Below are 20,564 nucleotides of genomic sequence, written 5' to 3'. Positions count from 1 at the left end.
CAGCCCTCACTCTCACCCACCCCCAGCCACTGGGGGGCAGTGCAGGGGCCCGGGCGGGCTGCACATCCTGCAGCAGTAGGAATTTCCTCCCTCACACTTTCCCCCCTCCCCCTCCCACTCCCTCCTCCCCCTCCCTTCTTTTCCTCTCCCTCCCCCCCTCCTTTCTTCCCCCCTCCCCTCCCCCCTCCCTCCTCCCCCTCCCTTCTTTTCCTCTCCTTCCCCCCCTTCCTTCCCCCCCTCCCTCCCTCCAGGTTTTTCAAGCCCACTGCTTGACCCTGCTCATTCTCTCCAGCAGGCATATTTAGTCTTTCTTGACATGTGTTTCCTGGAGGCCCAGACTAATGTGGCTTTAATAACTGTTTTTCAATATAGCTACTTTCTTTTGTAATTAGATGTTCTTTATGCTTTGAAAACCCCCATTCTTTATTGTGTCTTGTTTTTGGCTTTGTGAGATAGTCTTGCTGTATAGCCTTGGCTAGTCACTGATAGACCAGGCTGGCATCCAACATGCAACAATCCTCCTGCCTCTGCCACTTGGATTATAGATACTTGCCATCACCCCTGGTTGAAAGCCACTATTCTGTCATTCTGGCTTCATAATGCTGTTCATTCTGACATGTTGTTCAGATTTCATATGTCAATCATGTCTGGAAAAAAAGTGACTTTAAATAAAGCACTATTCTGTGGCTCGGTTGTGCATTTCTTCATATGGGCATGGACCGACAGTTCAGGAGTCCCACACTCTTGCTTAAGCCCCTGAGAGATGCTCTTTACTGGCCAAGCAGGTCAACCCTCAGGATTCAGCAACAGGCTCAGCATCTCCATTCAGACACAAGAGAGTAACAAAATGGCCTCAAGTGGGAAGCAGCTAAGGTTGTCCAAGATGCCACAGAGACTGATGGAAAGGCTCAATCCCAGCACACAGCTGATGCCTTGCACTCTGAGAGAGACTGAAAGGGCTGCAGTAGGCCTGGGGTTTGGGCCCAGCAGGGGAGCTGGAGAGGAAGGGCAGATGAGAGAAACGCTGGATTGTGTGATTTCCCATACAGTAGACTGGACTTAAATTCTGTTTGGTTTTGTTTTAGTTTTTATGGGACTGACGGTTGAGCCTGGGACCTTAGGCAGGCTTGGCAAGCACTTTACCAATGAGCTACATCCTCAGCCCTTAGACTGGACTTCCCATGGCCAAACCCAAAGGCCTATTTATTTGTTTAGTTGATCCTATTATTAATTATTATTATTATTATTATTATTATTATTATTATTATTATTATTAGTGAGTGCACATTTACATGTGTTGGGGGGCACACATGAGTGTGTTGTTTCTATACCTGTCGTGTGCACATGTATGTAGAAGGCAGAGGGCAACCTCAGACATCGTTCCTCAGGAACTGCTTGTCTTGTTTTTTCATTTTGAGAGAGGGTCCCTCTGTGTTGCCTGGCTGGTCCAAAACTATTCAGACCAGGCTGGCTTCAAACTCACAGCAACCCACCTGAGATCAAAGGCACAAGCCACTGTCCCCAGCATCTCAACTTTACTTTTTGAGACAGAAGCTTTCATTGGAACCCAGGGCTTGGTACAGGCTGGGCTGGCCAGCCAGGGAGCCCTAGGGACGCTCCCATCTCTAACTCCTTGGTGTTGTTGGCACAGGGTGCCACATCTGGTGTTCACATGGGTGCTAACAATAAAACTCAAGCCCTAACACTGTAGCCAAAGATGTCTTTGGATTCCTGGTCCTCCTGCCTCTACCTTCCAAGTAGAAGATGCCTAAGGAAGAAGGTGAGGATAGGTGTGCTACAGGGCACAGCCTTCTGCAGGCAACTGAGGAGTGAGGCCTGGGACTGGTTTATGAAGATGTAGCCATGGAGCACAGGTGCCTGGAGGGGGACGGACTCGGCCAAGGTGTACAGAGGAAAGCACACTGGTCGCAATGTCCGCCAGGAAGGCAGATCCCAGGCTCCTGGCTCTTTCCCAGAGTCCCAAACAGGCTGGTGAGGCAATCTGGTGGCAGCGGGGAGGAGGGGCTGAGCAGAGAGCTACAGGCAGCCCCAGCTGCATCAAGTGGCACTGTCTGCTAATTGGGAACCAGCAATTGCACATTAAGTGGCTTCCTTTCCCAGCCCACTGCCTTTGTTAGTGGTAATACCATGACAGCTGTGATTAAGAGGCGGAACCTTGGCTCTGGGGGTAGTGGGGTGTGTGTGTGTGTGTGTGTGTGTGTGTGTCCTGCAGCTGAGGCATGTTATCTGGGAAATAGGAAAATGAGAACAGGTGCCTGAGTGTCTCTCTCTCTCTCTCTCTCTCTCTCTCTCTCTCTCTCTCTCCATAAGGTCTCACTATGGCCCAAGCTATCCTGGAACTCACTGTGTAGCCTAGGCTGGCCTTTAAACTTGTAACATTTCTCCTGCCTGGGCCTCTTAAGTGCCTGATTCTAATTCTTCATCTGCCACCCGTGAGTTCTGTGAACTCCAGCTAAGGCCCACCTGCTTCATCTGTAAGCTGGGACAGTACTGACCCAGGTCAGTCATGGGACTCAATTTCCCTGACACTGCGCATGTTTGGATACCAAACACACGGGGTTGATGAAAGGCTTGGAGTTGGACACTCAACAGCGGGCCATTGCTCTTATCATTTCCAAGAGTCCAGGAAGCATCCATCTTCCCTTCACACTGCCCCAGGAAGCTCTGGCCAGTTTCACAAGCCTGTGCGGCCAGGTGTGATGCTGCACACCTTTAATCCCAGCACTCAGAAGGCAGAAGCAGACGGCTTGCTCTGAGTTTGAGACCATCCTGGTCTACATAGTGAGTGCCAAGACAGTTATATAGAGAACTACAAGACAGGAATACACAGAGAGACTGTCTCAAAACAAAATAAGCAAACCTGAGGATGCACATGCCTTACCCAGGAGCATGTTCAAAGGCAGAGTCACTGGGCAGATGGAGTGGGCCAGAGCAGTCTGCTCTAATTCATGTGGGGGAGCTGGAGAGATGGCTCAACGGTTAAGAGAACTGGCTTCTCTCCCAGGTGACCCAGGTTTAATTCCCAGCACCCACATGGCAGCTCACAACTGTCTGTAACTCCAGTTCCAGAGACTCAGACGCCTTCTTCTGGCCTCTATGGGCAATGCACACAAGTGGTGCACAAACACGTATGCAGGCAAAGCATGCATATACATAAAATCAAAATAAATCTAAAGCTGGGCAGTAGTGGAACACGCCTTTAATCCCAGCACTTGGGAGGGAGGCAGAGGCAGGCGGATTTCTGAGTTCGAGGCCAGCCTGGTCTACAGAGTGAGTTCCAGGACAGCCAAGGCTATACAGAGAAACCCAGCCTGGGGGGGGGGGGAATCTAAAAGATTGGAAAGCACCAGTTCCCAAACCCCATGCAGCTTGGAACTCTGCAGGAGAACCTGGGAGAGGACTCCCCGGGGGGGGGGGGGGTGAGTTGCGGACTCCTGAGGGTCCTGTGAGGGGGCTTTCCTGAGGTGACCTAAACTTCTCTGTGGGAGCAAGAGCCTTAGGGTTTGTGTGTGGCGGGGCTGTGGTGAGCGGGGAGGGTTGTGGGGAATGCCCCACACCAGACTCTCTGCCCAGAAGCTCAAGCAGGACAGTGCGTGGCATAGTTCCTCACAGAATTGCCTCTTTTTCATGAACCCCCCAAGGGACACAAGGGGTTGTTTTGACACTGGGACCTCCTGGGCCCCAGCCTCCAGCCCTGACTCCCTGCAGAGGCACTCACAGGTTTCATGATCCAGGTGATGCCAGGGTTCTTGCGAAACTCTTCCACAAACAGGTGGTATTCACAGGGCATCTCAAAGGTTTTGGGGAAGAAGTCACACTTGGCTGCCTCCGTCTTTCCTGCCTCACGCTCCAGCTGCTTCCGGAACCGCTTCAGGTTCTTTACCATGTAGTTTTTCCTGGTAAGCTAGGCAGCAGGGGAGAGCAGACGGTAACCCTCCTGCTCCCTGCCGTGTCTGCCTCTATTTAGAAAAAAAATTATGCAGAGGGAGGGGCTAAAATAAGAGAAGGGGGACATGATGACCCTCTTTCTGAGCTTTTGTCCTCAGCAGTGAGGACCCCTACACCACAGAGGGAAAAGAGTGTTGGGCCCACTCTGACCCTGGTCAACCAGCAAAGCCCTATGAACAGCCACTTTCCTACTCATGGGCAAAGGCCAGGGGTCCCATTGCAACCACTTCTATGTTTGTGGACATAAATGACAATCCCATCCCCACAACAGAAAGGACACGTGGACACCTTACAACCAACAAAAGGCCTAGGCATAGTGGCCCATACCTTTAATCCCAGAGGCAGGTGGATCTCTGTGAGTTTGAGGCCAGTCTAGTCTACATAGTGAATTCAAGGGCAGTCAGGGCTACATAGAGAGACTCTGTCTCAAAAAACAAAACAAACAAATAAAAAAACAATGGAAATGTAGGGAGAGTTACCAAGATGGGAACACCTGAACCCTAGAAAAGCCTCAGACCCCCTTAGAGCCAGCAGTACCCAGCGCTGGGCCCTCTCTGTCTAGAGAGCTCTAACATTTGCTGGTACGGGTAGCTTGCTTTGAGCCTTTTTCTAGCATTGTGGGCATTTAATCGATAGAGCCCACTGGTATCAAAGGTCAGAGGGCAACCTCTGGGAGTCTGTCTCTCCTTCTACTATGTGAGTATTGGGGATCAAACTCAGATCCTCAGGCTTGGACACAAAAGCCTTTATCTGCTGTGCCATCTTGCTGGCCCTCCTGCCAGCTCTTGGTACCAGCCTCCACTCTCAGACCCTCACAGTAACGGGAACAGTCCAAAGGACTCCAACTGATAGCCCAATGGTCCAGAACCATCCTTACCTCACAGGCCCGGAGGCTCACCTCGTAGTGGTTCCGGAAGTGGCTGATCCGCACGTGCTCATCCATGTAGGTGTGGTCAAAGTTCTCACGCAGCCAGCTGACGTCACACCAATAGAAATCCCATTCACCTTCACTGCGGTGAGGGAGACAAGGGTCAGACCTGAGGACGGAGGCACTGCTGGGGTCTCACGGCACACAAGAATCTGAACATGAATGGGGGGGGGGCGGCGCGGGGACAGAACGCTGGCCACGGCGACTAGCTTCCCTGCAGCACCAGTAGATGCTGCCACCCAGAGCCCAGAGTGCCTCCTGGTACTTCTAGACTGGTCACACCTGCTCCAGTCTCAATTACTTCCTAAGGTGCGGGATGCTTCCTGCTTAAACATCCAGGCAGCCCCTCCTGGGTACTCACTGCCGCCTCTGCAGGCTGCATTGTAGGGTAGAACAGAGAATCCTCCCTCTCTGCCCCTGCCTTGCTACTTTAATTTGGATTTCCTTTGTCCCCCTAAAGCTGGGATGTTGACAGCTTAATCACGGGAGATAGGGCCCGGAAGAAGGCTGTTAGCTCACTGAGGGCCATGGGCTGGAATGGGGTATTGGTCTGGCCCTCAGCTCCTCCCTGGCTTTTGGCTTCTGGTTTTGCTTCCTGGTTACCATGAGGTCCACCGTGCGCTCAGCCTCACTATAGGCCTAAGAGGACAGTGCCAACTGATCGTGGGCCAGGCCTCCCCAACCAAATAAGCCTTTGGGTTTTTTTGTTTTGGTTTTTTGTTTGTTTTCAAAACAGGGTCTCACTACATAGCCCTGTCTGGCCTTGAACTCACAAAGACCTACTTTCCTTCACCACCCCATCCCCCTAGTGCTGAGATCAAAGGTATGTGCTACTGCTCTGGGCATGCTTTCCAGTTTTTAAATTAATTCATCTTAGAAGACATTTTGCCAGGGCTGGAGCGATGGCTCAGTGGTTAAGAGCACTGAGTCTTCTAGAGGTCCTGAGTCCAATTCCTAGCAACCACATGGTGGCTCACAACCATCTGTAATGGGATCGGATGCCCTCTTCTGGTGTGTCTGAAGACATTGATGGTGCACTCATATGCATTAAATAAATAAATAAATAAATCTAAAAAAAAAAAAGAGGAAGAAGATCTTTTGCCAAAACAACAGAAACCTGACTAAATACCACGCCCTACTCGTTCTCTTTTCTTTCCTATCATGGCCAAGTACTGAGTTTTGAGAAACGCCTTGAGGGATCTGAAGCAAACCAACTGTAGTGAGGAAATAGCCCCCTGGAGTGATGAAGAGCCAGGCCTGGCGCTGAGCAACTCTGGAAGAACGCCATGGTCTACTGTAGTTCCCAAATGGCTCTTACAACCTAGGGGCTCCAGGCTACAAGGACAGGGAGAAGCCATGAGAACCTTCTGTGATAGAGCACAAATGAGCTCCTAATGTGTGAGCAGAAGTGACGGTAGCTGGCTGCTCATGCGCACTGACCTTCAGTGGATGCTTCCCGGCTGAAGGGACGAGCCACTCCGCTGTGGCTGCTGCAGACCCTGCCCTGCCTGCAGGAGCTGCTGACTAAATGTCCAGGTAGCTAAGCACTGAGAGCTCTATAGAGCAAGGGGAACAATGGCCAGGGAGGCCCACCGGGTGTTAGAAGTTTCCCAAAACTAAGGGTTGGGATGGTTTCTCAGATCCTCTCAGCTGATGGAGCCAACCATGCACAGGAGCTTGGCCTTCGGGGGTGCAGTGTGGAGTCTGAGGAATTCCTCTGTCCCTGGCAGAGGACATTGTGTGGGAATGTCTCTGAGCACGTGGGCCCTGTACTTCCACCATGCTCCAAGTGATTTTTTTCAAAGTTTAATAGCCACATTCCTGGATAAATCACACTGGCTAGGATAGAATGACCTGTGGAATGGAGTGGCACTGTCAGGAATCACTGTCTCCAGGGCTCAAGAAAGCAGAAAGGGATCTGCTGGGGGGCGGGGGGAATGGCCAGCAAGATGGAGAATTGAGACAAGGAATGAGGAAATGACAAAGTGCCGGCTGTACATGCAGGGCATCGGTAAACACAGGGCAGCGGGACACGCGGGCAGTGGGACACAAGGGACAGTAATACATGACAAAGTGCCCAGTGTGTATGTGAGGCTGCAGTAGGCATAAAAACTATTTTGGATGCTAGTTTTAAAACTTAAATAAAAAATTTTCACTTCTAAATTGTGTTCTGAGTTTCTTTTTAAACAGGCCAAAGGATTTTATGGATGTTTCTGTAAAGATTTACACGTGACCTACATGCACAGGAAAATATGTTGCTATTAATCACCAAAATAAAAAAATCACAATGACATCCATGGTGGTTTGAATATGCTTGGCCCAGGGAGTGGCACTATTAGGAGGTGTGGGTGGCCTTTTTAGAGGGAGTGTGTCACTGTGGGGCTGGGCTTTGAGACCCTCCTTCTAGCTATGTGGAAGCCATTATTCTCCTGGCTACAGTCAGATCAAGATTCAGAACTCTCAGCTCCTCCTGCACCACACCTGCCTGGACGCTGCCATGCTCCTGCCTCAATGATAATGGACTGAACCTCTGAACCTGTGAGCCAGCCCCAACTAAATGCTGTCGTTTAGAAGAGTTGCCTTGGTCATGTGTCTGTTCACAGCAGTAAAACCCTGACTGAGACAGCATCCCAGCTGACATGGACCTGGATGCCACTTCTTTTTTAATGGATAATAATGATAATTGACAAGGGTGTGGAAATACTGGGGTTATATATGCTGCTGCTGGAAACAAAATGGAGAAGCCACCTCAGATGATTTTAACACTTTCTCAAGAATTTAAATGCAAAGTTCCCTCAAGACCCAACAATTTTACTTGTAGGTGTTTCTCCCAAGTGAAATAAAAGCATATCTACTCAAAACTTGTACATGAATGTTCACAGACTTTACAACAATCCTAGCATGGAAACAGTCCAGCTGCCCAAGTGCTAGTGAACACATAAGGAGAATGTGGTACATCCATGAAATGAAATAGTCCTCAGCCAGAAAGGGGGGAGGGGCGTTAATGGCCCGATGTGCTATCTAGAGTGTGTGACCCTGGCTCCCACCTCCAGCAGTGGAATGGGGGACAAGGTCCTGACACAGATGACTACATGCTCAACATGGCTGCACCAGGCAAACTTGGCAAGGTGGCTCTTACCTGTAAATGCCAGCACTCAGGAGGACTGCTACAAGTTTGAGGCTAGCCTGGGCTACATAGTGAATATCAGGCTAGCATGCCACAATGGGTTTATACAGGGCTACTAGCAAGACTCTAACTTAGGAAGGAAGAGAGGGAGGGACAAAGAGAGGAAAGGAGTCATGGAGGGAGGGAAAAGAAGAGGGAGGGAAAGTGGGAAGAAGGAAAGAGAGGGAGGAAAAGACAAGGGGAGAAGATAGAGGAAAGGCCCGTTTCCAGCCCCATTTCTATGAGGTTGAGTAGAACAGACGAAAGGCCAGGGTGGGGTCTGAGAGAAAGGACAGTGGGAGGACTACAAGAGGTTATCCTTGGCTACATAGTGAGGTTGAAGACAACCTGGGCTATGAGAGAAAAAAAACGATGTGGAATTGATTCTTGTTGCTGTTGTTTTTGTTGTTGTTGTTGTTGTTTTGAGATAGGGTCTCACTAACTAGGCCAGGCTGGCCTTAACCTCACAGAGCCCAGCTAAAGCTGTAAAAGGGTTTGTCTTTTGGCAGATGAAACTAGTTTCCAATAAGAAAGGAAACAATAAAGGAGGGATGGCAAAAGGTGGCCAGTTGACCTTTGTCTGTGGACTGTCACTACTGTGGCTGCCCTGGGCTCGGAGCGGTCAGCTGTTCTAGAACTGTCTCCTGAAGGTGTGTTCACTAAAAGATAGCAGCCAGCAGGCTTCAGAAACATGAGGATAAGAACGGGCAGTGACTGGCAGTGACTAGCACTTCGCTCCCAGCATGCCCTGGGGTTTGTGAATTGCCTGAGCAACTGAGGATGTGTGAAGGCTGTCTCCAGGGTGCCAGTGAGAGGCAGTTTGGGGGAGTGAGATGACAAAACACCTGGCCAGATGTTGCCAACATTCCACTAAGCTTGATTAGCAACAAGCAGAGAGGTACTGTGAACTGCAAAGCAGTCATGGGGCTGGGGAGCCGAAGGCCCTTTGAGTGACCCTCAGCTGAAGTCTAGAGGGTAAGGAGAGAGGGTGGCAGGGTCAGGGGCAGTGGGAGAGGGTGGGAGCAGGATGGGGCCCTGGGGTTCATGGATGTAAAGGAAGCCATAGAGGAAGCTGAGAGGCCAGAGTTGAAGATGAAGAGCTAAGGAAGACCCACCAGAGCAAAGGCTCGCAGAGCAGAGTGGACCGGGATCTATCCCGGGATCTACCCAGGGACCTACCCAGGGATCTACCCAGGGGATCTACCCAGGGATCTACCCAGGGGATCTATCCCGGGATCTACTTGGGGATCTATCCCGGGATCTACCCGGGGATCTATCCGGGGATCTATCCCGGGTCTGTAAGTTCACTCATGCGCACATCTTCATGTTCATTCCATGTGGCCACTCTTTACTTATGGAGGAAGACATTAAACGGCTAGGCCAGGTCAGATGTCCTTCTAGCTTCCCATTCTCATCCTTAAAGTATCCTGGTGACTGCCCTGCTCCCTAGGTGACTCCTGCAACTCCAGTGGTCACAGTGGCTTTGTCGGCAGGAATCAGGGAAAGGGACATGTTTGGCCTTATCTGTTCTAAACTCTGACCTGAAAGGTCCCAACCAAGACCTAATTCTGTTTGAAAACACAAGTCCTTGAGGGTTAGGGTTCACAGGGAACACAGAGGTGAAGAAGCCGGGGCCTGCAAGCTTGTCCTGATGTGACAACTCTTGAGACTGCCAGTGGAGAATCAGGCTTTGAGGGTGGCTCCCACAGAGAGGCAGGGAAGGACCCAAGGACACAAGGCAAGGGAAACAGTATCTTTTCCTCTGAGCCGCCCTCCAGCCCCCCTCCCCCAGCCCCTTCTCTAGCTTGTCCCCTGACCTCCTATCTCATCTTCCAGGGCCCCCGCTCCAGGGAAGGAAAGGCCACTCTGTTCCCAGGATGATAGTGGACGACCAAGGCAAACCAGGGCGGTCACCACCATCAGCTTCACTGGCACTGAACAATAATGAGAGGACCGCCTGGTCACAGAGGCCCGCCTGGACGGAGAGGCCCGCCTGGACGGAGAGGCCCGCCTGGACGGAGAGGCCCGCCTGGACGGAGAGGACCGCCTGGACGGAGAGGTCCGCCTGGACGCAGAGGCCCGCCTGGACGCAGAGGACCGCCTGGACGGAGAGGAACGTCTGGATGCAGAGGACCGCCTGGACGCAGCCCGTTTCCAATGGCTGACTCAGTTACAGTCCATCTTCCCGCTGGCCTGAAGCTCATTCCTCCCCTGCTCATGGAAAGGGAAGTGGGTGGGGCCGAGCCAATACTGCAGGCAGGCACTAATCACACACCCTGCTCCATGGCTTCCTACACTCTCAAGATGGCGCGTCCATGACTCCGTGCCCTGGTTTCCCATTACTGAGACGGGGATCATAATGGCGCTTGTCTGGAAGATCTGAGGCAGGAGATTTGTGCTGTGGTTAAGAGATGGTTGGTGTTAAGTGCTTCAGGGTGCCTAGGAGGCTTGGTGACCGGGACACAATGAGTTGCTTGTTGGATGCTTTGGCACGATTGGCTATTGGGCCCCTATCCCTCAAATCCATGCTCTTTGCAGAGCCTGCAACCATGTAACTGTGACTGTTGCTATGAGACCAGGCTGGCCTTGAACTCACTGAGATCTGCCTGCCTCTGACACCCAAGCACTTCAATTAAAGGCGCACACCACCACACCCAGCTAAAATGTCCTGAATTTACCTGGGAACATGTGGCTCACATTCTCCAAGATTTCCTTGCAGTGTGGTATGTGGCGAATGGCTAAGTCCCAAAGACACTGTGAGGGGCAGACTCACGTCTGTCACCTCATCTTGCCATCGCTATTTGAAGGCAACGCTGAAGTTGCACCGCAGGTCACAAAGATGAGGCTTCACTCATGAGGAAGCAGGATGAACAGATAGATGGGAGGGGATGGGCCCCACACGCGGAGCTTGAGGCGGAGGGCTCAGCCATTTCTGGATTTTCAGACCTGTCAAAGCCCCCTGTGGGTTTCTGTGACATATAGCCAAGCCTCAGCCCTCGGTAACTGTACCTAATGTCATGTGCCAATGTATTACGATCTCTGTCACCGTCCCCAGAGCCTAGCACAAAAGAAATGCAGGCCAAGCTGGTCAGGTCACTCTCTAGGCCACAGACTAATTAGTGGCAAAGGAAGAGCAGTCCTTGGCCTGCTGGTCCCTGGTGAGCGTCAGCCAGCAGGAAGCACTCCTCATTTCTGCTGAGAACCAGGAGACAATGAGAGGGCAGAAATCACTCAAAACCTGGATGGGATCCTACAGGCGCACTTGCATGCTGTGATGGTTTTCTCCTTGCTGTGCTCAAAAAACTGGACAAGCAACGGAAGGAAGGAAGGAAGGAAGGAAGGAAGGAAGGAAGGAAGGAAGGAAGGAAGGATGCATTCTGACTTACAGTTGGAAGGGACACAGCCCATCAGAGTGGCAGGAGCATGTGTAGTTGGTCAATTGCCTCCGCAGTCAGGAAGCCAGAAGAGCAGATGCTGGGGCCCAGCTCTTTCTCCCCTTTATATTCAACCTGGGACACTTCCGGCCCCAGCCCATGGCCTGCACTGCCTACTGTGAAGATGGGTCTTCCTACCTCGAGTAACCTAATCTACAGAAGCCCTCCCAAACATACTGGTGGCTTGTCCCCACGGGATCTATAGTAGAGTTGACAATATAACCAGCACACATGCTGTAGGGTCTCAAGCAATTGCCTAGCACCTGGAAAGGCATCACATGAGGCTAGATGCTAGCAGGGCGCAAGTGCAATAGCAATGATGTCAGCAAAGCATGCAGCACACAGTGGTGTGAAACACCCACCCCACCCCCAAAACCCCTCACATCTGCCTTAGGGCAAATTACAGCAGCTAGCAAGGGGAACTGAGAGAAAGACAAAATGAGACAAAGACCTGAGAGACAAAGATGAAAACGGAGGAGTGAGGGCTGAATGGAGGGAGGGGAGGGGCTGAGAGGAGGGGAGGGGCTGAGAGGAGGGGAGGGGCTGAGAGGAGGGAGAGGAGGGGCTGAGGGAGGGGAAAGGCTGAGGGGGAGGAAGGAGGGGACTTCTTACTCTTTTACTTCCACCCATCCCGGCCTGTGGCGCAGAACATCCATGAGCGTGTTCATGAGTGTGGTCTTGAACCGGATTAACGTTCTCTGCTCTCTGCAAGATAGGGCAGCAAAAACTATGCTTAGTGACTTTCCTAGGATGTCTTCAAGGATTGCGACAAAATGGAGGAAGAAAAGCCAAGCTCCCTGCGCAGAAGCCACAGCCAGAAGTGCTGAGTCTGAGAGCTTGGTACCACCGCCTGCCAATACTTAGAGTAGCCAAGCTGAGCCTCTCAGCATCTGTGAGGCAATGAAAACTAGCAAACTAAGCAGATACTGGATGCCTGTAATCCAGGAGGCTGAGGCAGGAGGAATGCCATGATTCAAGGCCGTGTGGATATCAGCCTAGACCACAACGTGACTTTGTCTCAAAACAACAACAATAATACAGCTGGAGAGATGGCTCAGTGATTAAGAGCATTGGCTGCTCCTCTAGAGGACTGGGGTTTGATTCCCAGCACCCACATGGCAGCTCACAATCATCTTTAACTCCTGTTCCAGGGGATTCCAGTGCCCTCTTCTGGCCTCTGTGGATGCCAAGTATACAAAGGGTGCACAGACTTGCATGTAGATAAAACATCCATGCACATACAATAAATAATAAAAATAGTGTGATCCTAGTATGTGGGAGGCAGGAGGATCAGTTGAAGGTCATCTTTGGCTACATAGTTTGAGGCCAGCCTAAAATAAGATGATAAAGCTAACATTTCTCCAGTCTCTACTGTGTGCTAGGCAGGGTCTGGCTGCCTCCAGTGTGCTGTGACTCAGTTCTTATATCACGTGGTAAGTGTTTGCAGATCCCCTTCCCTGGCATTCGGCTGGGGAGACAGAACAGATGCACTGTTCCCTATTCCTCCTACTAATGCAACTAAAAACCCAAAACATTATATATAAAGCAAATGTAAGAAGAAAGAATGGTAGGCAAGGAAGCTCGCTAGAGACCCAGACCCAAGGGATAGCACTGTGACATCCCTGGTGCTCTTCCTGCCTTTCTACGCCCCAGATATGGAAATGAAAAGGCCAGCAAGCACGCATCCCAAGATGCTAATGGGCACAGACCCTAAACAACTTTTAAAAGCAGACTGCTTTCTCCAGCCTAGGGAAGCCCAAGACAGAACAGCCTTCCAGAGTAGAATGGCTTCACTCTGATGAAACCCCAACTGAACACCTGTTGTCTACCTCCATGGGTGCTGGCAAAGGTCAAGTGGTGAGCCCTCACTTCTCATGAGGGTGCCTCAATGTACCCCAGCACTGGCTCTGTCACTGGATGGTGCAGAGAAGGAGGGATACAAGGCTGAGACCTTCATCTCCCTAGAGTGCCTAGGGTCAGGGGAGCCTGAGCTTTCTCTATGTAGGTGTGGGGATATATCCTACTGTATCCTATATCCCAATCTGGGCTGATGTTTAAGGCAGGCAATTATTAACCAATACCACTGGAAACAATTGACAAAATCAATAAAACTGAAGTGCTTGAAAGGCTAATAAAATTGACAAATCTATTAGCAATACTGACACAGAGAAGACACTATTACCACAGGTGGGACAAAATGGGTGCTACTATAGACCCTGCAGACACCAAGACCACAGTAAGAGCATGCTAGCACCTTCGCAAACTCAAGCATGACAGCTGAGAGACACAGTTCCTGAAAGCCCAGACTACCACAGCTCTCTTGGTGTGAAGCACAGTTGAGTAGCTGTATTCCTAGAGAAATCAAATCTATTGTGTGAAAGTCTCTCCAAAAGGTGTACCTGGACCCACTAGTTCCACTGGAGAATTAATTCCCTGGGATATCTGAGGATCTGAGGATGCCACCTGTTTTACAGTCTCATCCAGAAAAAAAAGAAGAAAGAAGAAAGAAAGAGGGGAGAGAGCTTCCAGACTCATCTGTGACACTAGTGTAATCTGATAGTGAAATTCAGTTAACATAAAAACAAAGCTACAGGCCAGGGGCTGGGGTGTGGCTAGCAGCAGAGTACTTGCTTAGCATGTGTGAGAGCTTGGGTATATCTCCATCACCACACACACACACAGACACACACACACACACACACACACACACACACACGTTCATAGACATACACTATCAAAGGAAATTCAACAATGCAAAAATAATTATACCTCATAACCAAGTGGTGTATTTCCAGTAGGCAAAGCAGGCTCAGTGTTAGAAATCTAATTGATGTAATTTATCACAGTAACAGATTCAAGAGGAAAAAAATCACATGATAATATAGACTAAAGCAAAAAAGGCATTTCAGCTATTCAACCTCTAAATAACCAAATTAATATCAACACTAGACTTTGGGGATTAAACTTCCAGTTTGAGGGAATGGAGGCAGATGGACAGATAGACAAACCATAACAGATGCATATTTTGATCCCCTTAGGGTCACAGGTCATGAGTGTTCCTGGGAGTTCCCATCTCTCTTTCAGGGGACATGGTCTTCCCTTTTCCAGCTACATAGCTTTATGAGATAGATTTTCTTCTTATCCTTTATCAGAATATATTTGAACTAAAAAAAAATTTTTTTAAGGCATGCCTTTGATTCTAGCACTTGAGAGACAGAAGCTGGGAGATCTCTGAGTTTGAGGCTAGCCTGGTCTGAAAGCAGGAGTGGGGGCTACATAGAGACACCCACAGAAGTCAAAAGACAAGGTTAGAACATTTAGAGACTTTCCCAGAACCATGAACTTTGATGGGTTAGGTCATTTTTGGCATGTGGTGCTATCTGTATGCTAAGTTAAACAGCCTGAGTGGCATTTCCAACATGGAGTCAGTTGTGCTAAGATTTGGGAGCCTTGTTACAATGGGAGGGTAAATGGGCAGGGATTGGGCCTATTAAAAGCAGGGAGGCAGAGGCAGGCGGATTTCTGAGTTCCAGACCAGCCTAGTCTACAGAGTGAGTTCCAGGACAGCCAGGGCTACACAGAGAAACCCTGTCTCGAAAAAAAACGAAAAACAAAAACAAAAAAATAAAATGCTGAATGATGGTGGTAACAGACACCTTTAATCTAAGTACTCTGAAGGCAGAGGCAGGCAGACCTCTAATGAGTTCTACGTCAGCCTGATCTACAGAGCAAGTTCCAGGACAGCTCTGGCTACACAGAGAAACTCTGTCTCGAAAAACCAACCAAACTTAAAGAACCAAAACCATCATCACCACCAACAAAGAAACCACTGGCTATATGTTGCACATAGGAAACCAGCAAGTCCCTAAACACTGAGAAGCAGCAGCCATTGGCTGATTCACAAGTCAGTTCTATTAAAACTGAGCCTACAAATACTCTGAATTCAGTGCTTTATCCAAGTATGTACCTGGGTGTGTTCTCAGAAACACACCCAGGTCCTCCGTCAGGGACGGACTGCTGACATTTGCTATGGAAACAGCACTGTGGGAGCATGCCCACATCCCTTGAGTGTTCTCCACTTCTGTCCATGCCAACCAGGGGGCCTTCCCCCTCAGCACCTGGATCTTTACCCCGGGGGGGGGGTCACTCGGGCTCAGTGAGGAGTGAGCCTCCCTCTCTCACCAGCACACAGCCAGTGCCTGGATCTGGAGGCTGATTCCCAGCTCTGCCTCAGGGTCCACACTCTGGGCAGAGAGAGCCCGCTGGCCTCAGCCACGCCACTGCCCTCCCTGCTCGCCTCACTTCCTGAAACCATCTTCATATACCTTTATCGTGACATGTGATACTGGGGGACACACCCAAGGCGTATACAGGGAACCAGTAATAATCCTCATGTCTAGGCTCTTCTAGGGAAAGGCCCAGGACAGCCTGAGACAGCGTGGAAGTGCCCCACATGTTCGGAGCCCCACTAATCAATACTGAAACTACAATTTTTGTATTTTCATTGGTTTTTTTTTTTAATGTAATTTTCTGCGACAGAAGCAGGATGCAGAGGAGAACCGATACCAACAGGCAGCTCACATCCCTAGCTCCTGAGCTGTAAGGGTTGGCCGTATGGCACGATTATGATCAATAAGATAAGGCTGGGTTTCTGGGGGGGAAATGATAAGGGGTGTGCCCGGAATACCCCACCCCAACACCTATTCCTGTCTTCATTGTTATTGTCCCTTGGGTTTTTGCTTGTTTGTTTTGTTTTTTTAAAAAGATTTATTTATTTATTGTATGTAAGTACACTGTAGCTGTTTTCAGACACACATCAGAAGAGGGTGTCAGATCTCATTACGGATGGTTGTGAGCCACCATGTGGTTGCTGGGATTTGAACTCAGAACCTTTGGAAGAGCAGTCAGTGCTCTTAACCACTGAGCCATGTCTCCAGTCCCCCGTTTGTTTTGTTTTTTAAGATAGGCACATGTGTAGCTCAACTAACGTTAACTCTCAATCCTTCTGCCTCAGCTTCAGTAGGTCTGAAATAACAAAGTGTGGACAACCATGCCAAGCTTTCTGGGTCTGGATTGTGACTCAAAGGCTGGAGCTGTAACAGCTACGCCACGCCCACGCCTGCCCACACCCAACCAGCACAGTCAAGAAGCTCTGACATCAAACCTCTGTAGCAGCACTCTTGCTGATTCGTCCTAGGAGGGAAGGAAATGCAATTCGCTGATTGGCCATGGTGTTACTAGTTTCTCACTGGTAGGTATCCTGACACAAATATGTGGGACTATATATATATATGTGGGAACACTTAAAGAAGACTAAAGTGTTCTTGATTTTGTTAGGGTGGGTATTCAAGTTCGGGGTCAAGATCTGGGTCTCTCTGTATGAGCCAGAGACTTGGCACTGATGAGATAGAACCAAACATATGGAGAGAGAGAAGGAACAGCTGCAGCAGCCCTGAGAGAACCACCTGATGTCACCACATCTCCTCACCAGGGGGTCCAGTCCACGAACCTCAGTGAACAGTAAAAATGAAACACTGGCTACAATGTGCACAGTGCAAACCCCTCCACATCAGGAAAATCTCCAGTAACAGAGCATTGTTCTCCCACTTGGTCCAGGTGAGTTGTGCTTAGAGCAGACTAGTAGGTGCCCAGTGTGGAGCCCGAGCTGATATGGATGCAGAGGGTCAGAGAGGAGGGTACCAGTGTGCACAGCAAGCCTTGGGTTTGTAGGACTAATGAGACCAAATAGTGGTTCCCGAGTCCAACCAGCCACTCTCCACAACCAGGGAGGCACTTGGTTTCTCTGAGTTTCTCATTTTCTCCATCTGAACAGTGGACACATTAGCAGGATCTACCTCAAGGATGGTGGTAACGATTTGATGACACAGTACAGGGGCGGGGAGGGTGGTCCAAGGCCTGACTTGCAACAGCTGTTCAACAACTGTTTCATAAGGTCACTAAGGTTACGATCATAATTATTGAACTAAATAATGGAAATATGACCAGGGTGTCGTGGAGCAACCCATCCTGAGTTCAAGGTCAGCATGGGTCACAAGGGGAGACAGAAGCAAGTGGGAGGCAGGGAGGGCAGTCCTGTTTGTATGTAGTGAGTGAGGTCACGCACCGCTCTTTTCCTTTTGACACTCCATGGCTCTTGGAACTTTGATTCTATAGGGAGAAAAGAAAACAGACGTAACTGGTTTTGCACACCCACCTACCTTCCCTGATCAACCTTTTCAGTGAGTGAACCACTCAAACCAGCATACTCCATGGGCGGAGGTCCTTGGGCAGGAACATCCATCCTGCCTGGGTCCCCCTCATCATCTCTGCCCAGGAATCAGGGCAGAACTTACCTGCTTACCAAGGAATGACAGCACAGGCAAGATCACTATCTGAAGGCCTGCTCGCCAGTACTTCAAGGTTAACTAAAAGCTCCGCCGAGAGCGCCTCCAGCTCTCTAAGAAGAGCCTGGACTTTTCCACTCTGACTTTGAGTGTTAATAGTACACAGGATCTAGGAAGAGGCTGTGCCCATTTCTCAGATTGATTTCTTCATATCCCTCACTCCTGCCCCTGACAAAGGGCTACCCAACCCTGTATAAGTTAGGGTGTTGTTCGGCTCCAAATGCGTTCCAAGGCGACGCCCCCTCCCTTGCCTCCCGGTAGGCTCAGTCCTGGAGGCATGCATGGGTAGGGAGCAAACTGTCCCTGTCCAGGGCGACACCGGGGTGGATGGGCTTCCCCGTTGCCCTTTAAGACAGTACCATGGACGCAGTGGCTTGGAAGAGCATGCATTTATGATCATATTGTTTCTATGGGTGGACTGTCTGTACACAGCTTGACTGAACTGTCTGTAGGTGTCTTACAAGGCCACACCAGGTGCCTCCTCGATAGTTCTCTCCTGGAGTAAGGGGTTTTCTTCCACTCCGTCACATTGTGGGTACAAGTCAGATGCTTCAGGCAGTAGAACAGAGGTCCCTAGTGATTTGCTCCCAACTGTCTGTATCTCTGTCTCTCTCTGTGTGTCTGTCTCATTCTGTCTCTCACTCTGTCTCTGTCTGTCTCTATCTCTCTGTCTCTTGTCTCTCTGTGTCCCTATATCTCACTGTCTCTGTCTGTCTGTCCCTCTGTCTCTCTCTCTGTCCCTCTGTCTCTCTCTTTCTGTCTCTCTCTCTGTCTCTCTTCTCTGTCTCTCTTCTCTGTCTCTCTGTCTCTGTCTCTCTCTCTGATTTTTTTTTTTTCGAGACAGGGTTTCTCTGTGTAGTCCTGGCTGTCCTGGAACTCACTCTGTAGACCAGGTTGTTCTCGAACTCAGAAATCCACCTGCCTCTGCCTCCCAGAGTGCTGGGATTACAGGCGTGCGCCACCACTGCCCGACATCTCTCTGATTTTTCAAGACAGGGTTTCTCTGTGTAATAGCCCTGGCTGTCCTAGACTAACCTTGTATTGTAGATCAGGCTAGCCTCCAACTCACAGAGATCCACCTGCCTCTGCCTCCCAAGTGCTGGGATTAAAGGCGTGCTCTGCCATGCCAGCCTGCTCCCAAGACATGGATGTTTGTTTGTACTTTAGATACCGCCAGAGCACGTGTGAGAGCTTTTAACCCTTCCTCTCCTTGCCAGCTCTGATGGGTTTGTGTAATCTAACAAGATCACATGAGGATCTTGCTGCCATATCCCAGACTCTGCCTACACTTGGAAGGAGGGATACACACAGCAGACACACCAAGGAGTGGGAATCTTGGCGGTCATCTTCGTGTTCTAATTACCACTCAATCCTACCTCTAGAAGGGCCGGAGGGCCACCACTTTGCCACACTAGTGAACCACAAAATCAAGGGAAATTATAAAGCAAGGGAAATTACAGTCCAGTCTCACCCCAATCCCTCTAACTCACGCAATGCTCCTCAAGCCATCCTAATGTTTGTTAAAACTGTTATCTCGGGGCTGGAGAGATGGCTAAGTGGCTAAGAGTACTGACTGTTCTTTTGAAGGTCCGGAGTTCAAATCCTACCACCCACATGGTGGCTTACAACCATCTGTAATTCTATCTGTAATCAGAGGAGATCTGATTTCCTCTCTGATGTCTGAGGAAAGCTACAGTGTACTTAAATAACATTTAATGTCATTTCCAGGTGTGTGTGTGTGTGTGTGTTTTATATATATATATATATATATATATATATATATATATATATAAAAGCATGTGTGTAGGTGTGTGTGTGTGTGTGTGTGTGTGATAGTTCATATGACTGTGTGTGTGGAGGCCTGAGGTTGAAGTCAGGAACCATCCTCAGTCACCCTTCCCCATTGTGCCATTGAGGCAGGATCTCTCAGTCAAATCCAGAGCTTGCGACTACGGTTAACATGACTAGCCGGCTTGCTCTGGGAGTCCCATCTTGACTTTTGAGAGTGGAACTACAGGCGAGTCTCCATGCCTACCCAGCATTTACATGAATTCTGGGGACCCTAACTTGGGTCCTCTGGTTTGAGTGGCAGACAACTGACCCACGGAGCCATCTTTGCAGCCCATACCCAGATTTTACATAGATGCTAGGATCTTCGTGCTAACCCAGCAAGAACTTTACCTGCCAAGCGTCTACTCTTTCTATTTACTAACAATTCATGCTGTCACTGCCATGTTTTATTTTAAGCAAGCAGGAGTTGAATGTGGGGCTTGGCTTATGCTAGACAAGTCCTCCAGTGCTGAGCTCAAGCTGTTTGAGTTTGTTTTGTTTCATTTTGTTTTGACAGAGTCTCATACAGCCCGGGCTAGCCTCAGATTCAAGCTGTCTATGTAACTGAAGATGGCTTTGAACTCCTGATCCTCCTGCTCCTAGCTCTCAGATTATGGGATGGGAAGTGTTCAGTGCTGGGGCTCAAACCCAGGGCCTCGTGTGCTCGGTAAACACTCTACAACTGAGCTCCACTCCCAGCCTTCCACCCCAGCATCCTTTTTTATTTTTGAGACAAAGTCATCATTACACTCATGCTGTAGTATAAGAAGGCCTTGGATTTATGGCCCACCCGTTTTCCTCATCCCCTTAATGGCTACAACTACAGCTACCAG

General features: G+C 49.7%; 2 protein-coding genes across 3 annotated transcripts in view; one reads left to right on the top strand and one right to left on the bottom strand.

The window, feature by feature from the left end:
• Positions 1–12,185, bottom strand: part of Ttll9 (tubulin tyrosine ligase like 9) — a 31,793-nt gene extending 19,608 nt beyond the window's left edge. Inside the window, exons 1-2 of one of the 2 annotated variants that reach the window (XM_052183955.1) lie at positions 12,110–12,185; positions 4,868–4,979 (exon numbers count right to left, since the gene is read on the bottom strand). In XM_052183955.1, coding sequence (XP_052039915.1) covers positions 4,868–4,979; positions 12,110–12,165 — 168 coding nt within the window. In that variant the 5' untranslated portion in view covers positions 12,166–12,185. Of the gene's footprint in view, positions 1–3,739; positions 3,923–4,867; positions 4,980–12,109 lie in introns of those variants that run through there. The other variant, XM_052183956.1, reaches the window with a different exon arrangement.
• Positions 1–16,145, top strand: part of LOC127686086 (putative testis-specific Y-encoded-like protein 3) — a 255,675-nt gene extending 239,530 nt beyond the window's left edge. The window contains exon 2 of the transcript XR_007977986.1: positions 16,135–16,145. The gene's annotated coding sequence lies outside the window, so the exon portion shown is untranslated. The remainder of the gene's footprint in view (positions 1–16,134) is intronic.
• Positions 16,146–20,564: the final 4,419 nt, after the last annotated feature.

The sequence above is a fragment of the Apodemus sylvaticus genome, chromosome 5, assembly GCF_947179515.1.
Source record: "Apodemus sylvaticus chromosome 5, mApoSyl1.1, whole genome shotgun sequence".
Taxonomy (NCBI): Eukaryota; Metazoa; Chordata; class Mammalia; order Rodentia; family Muridae; genus Apodemus; species Apodemus sylvaticus.
The sequence above is the reverse complement of the archived record's forward strand: the minus strand, read 5'-3'. Positions and strand labels throughout refer to the sequence as shown.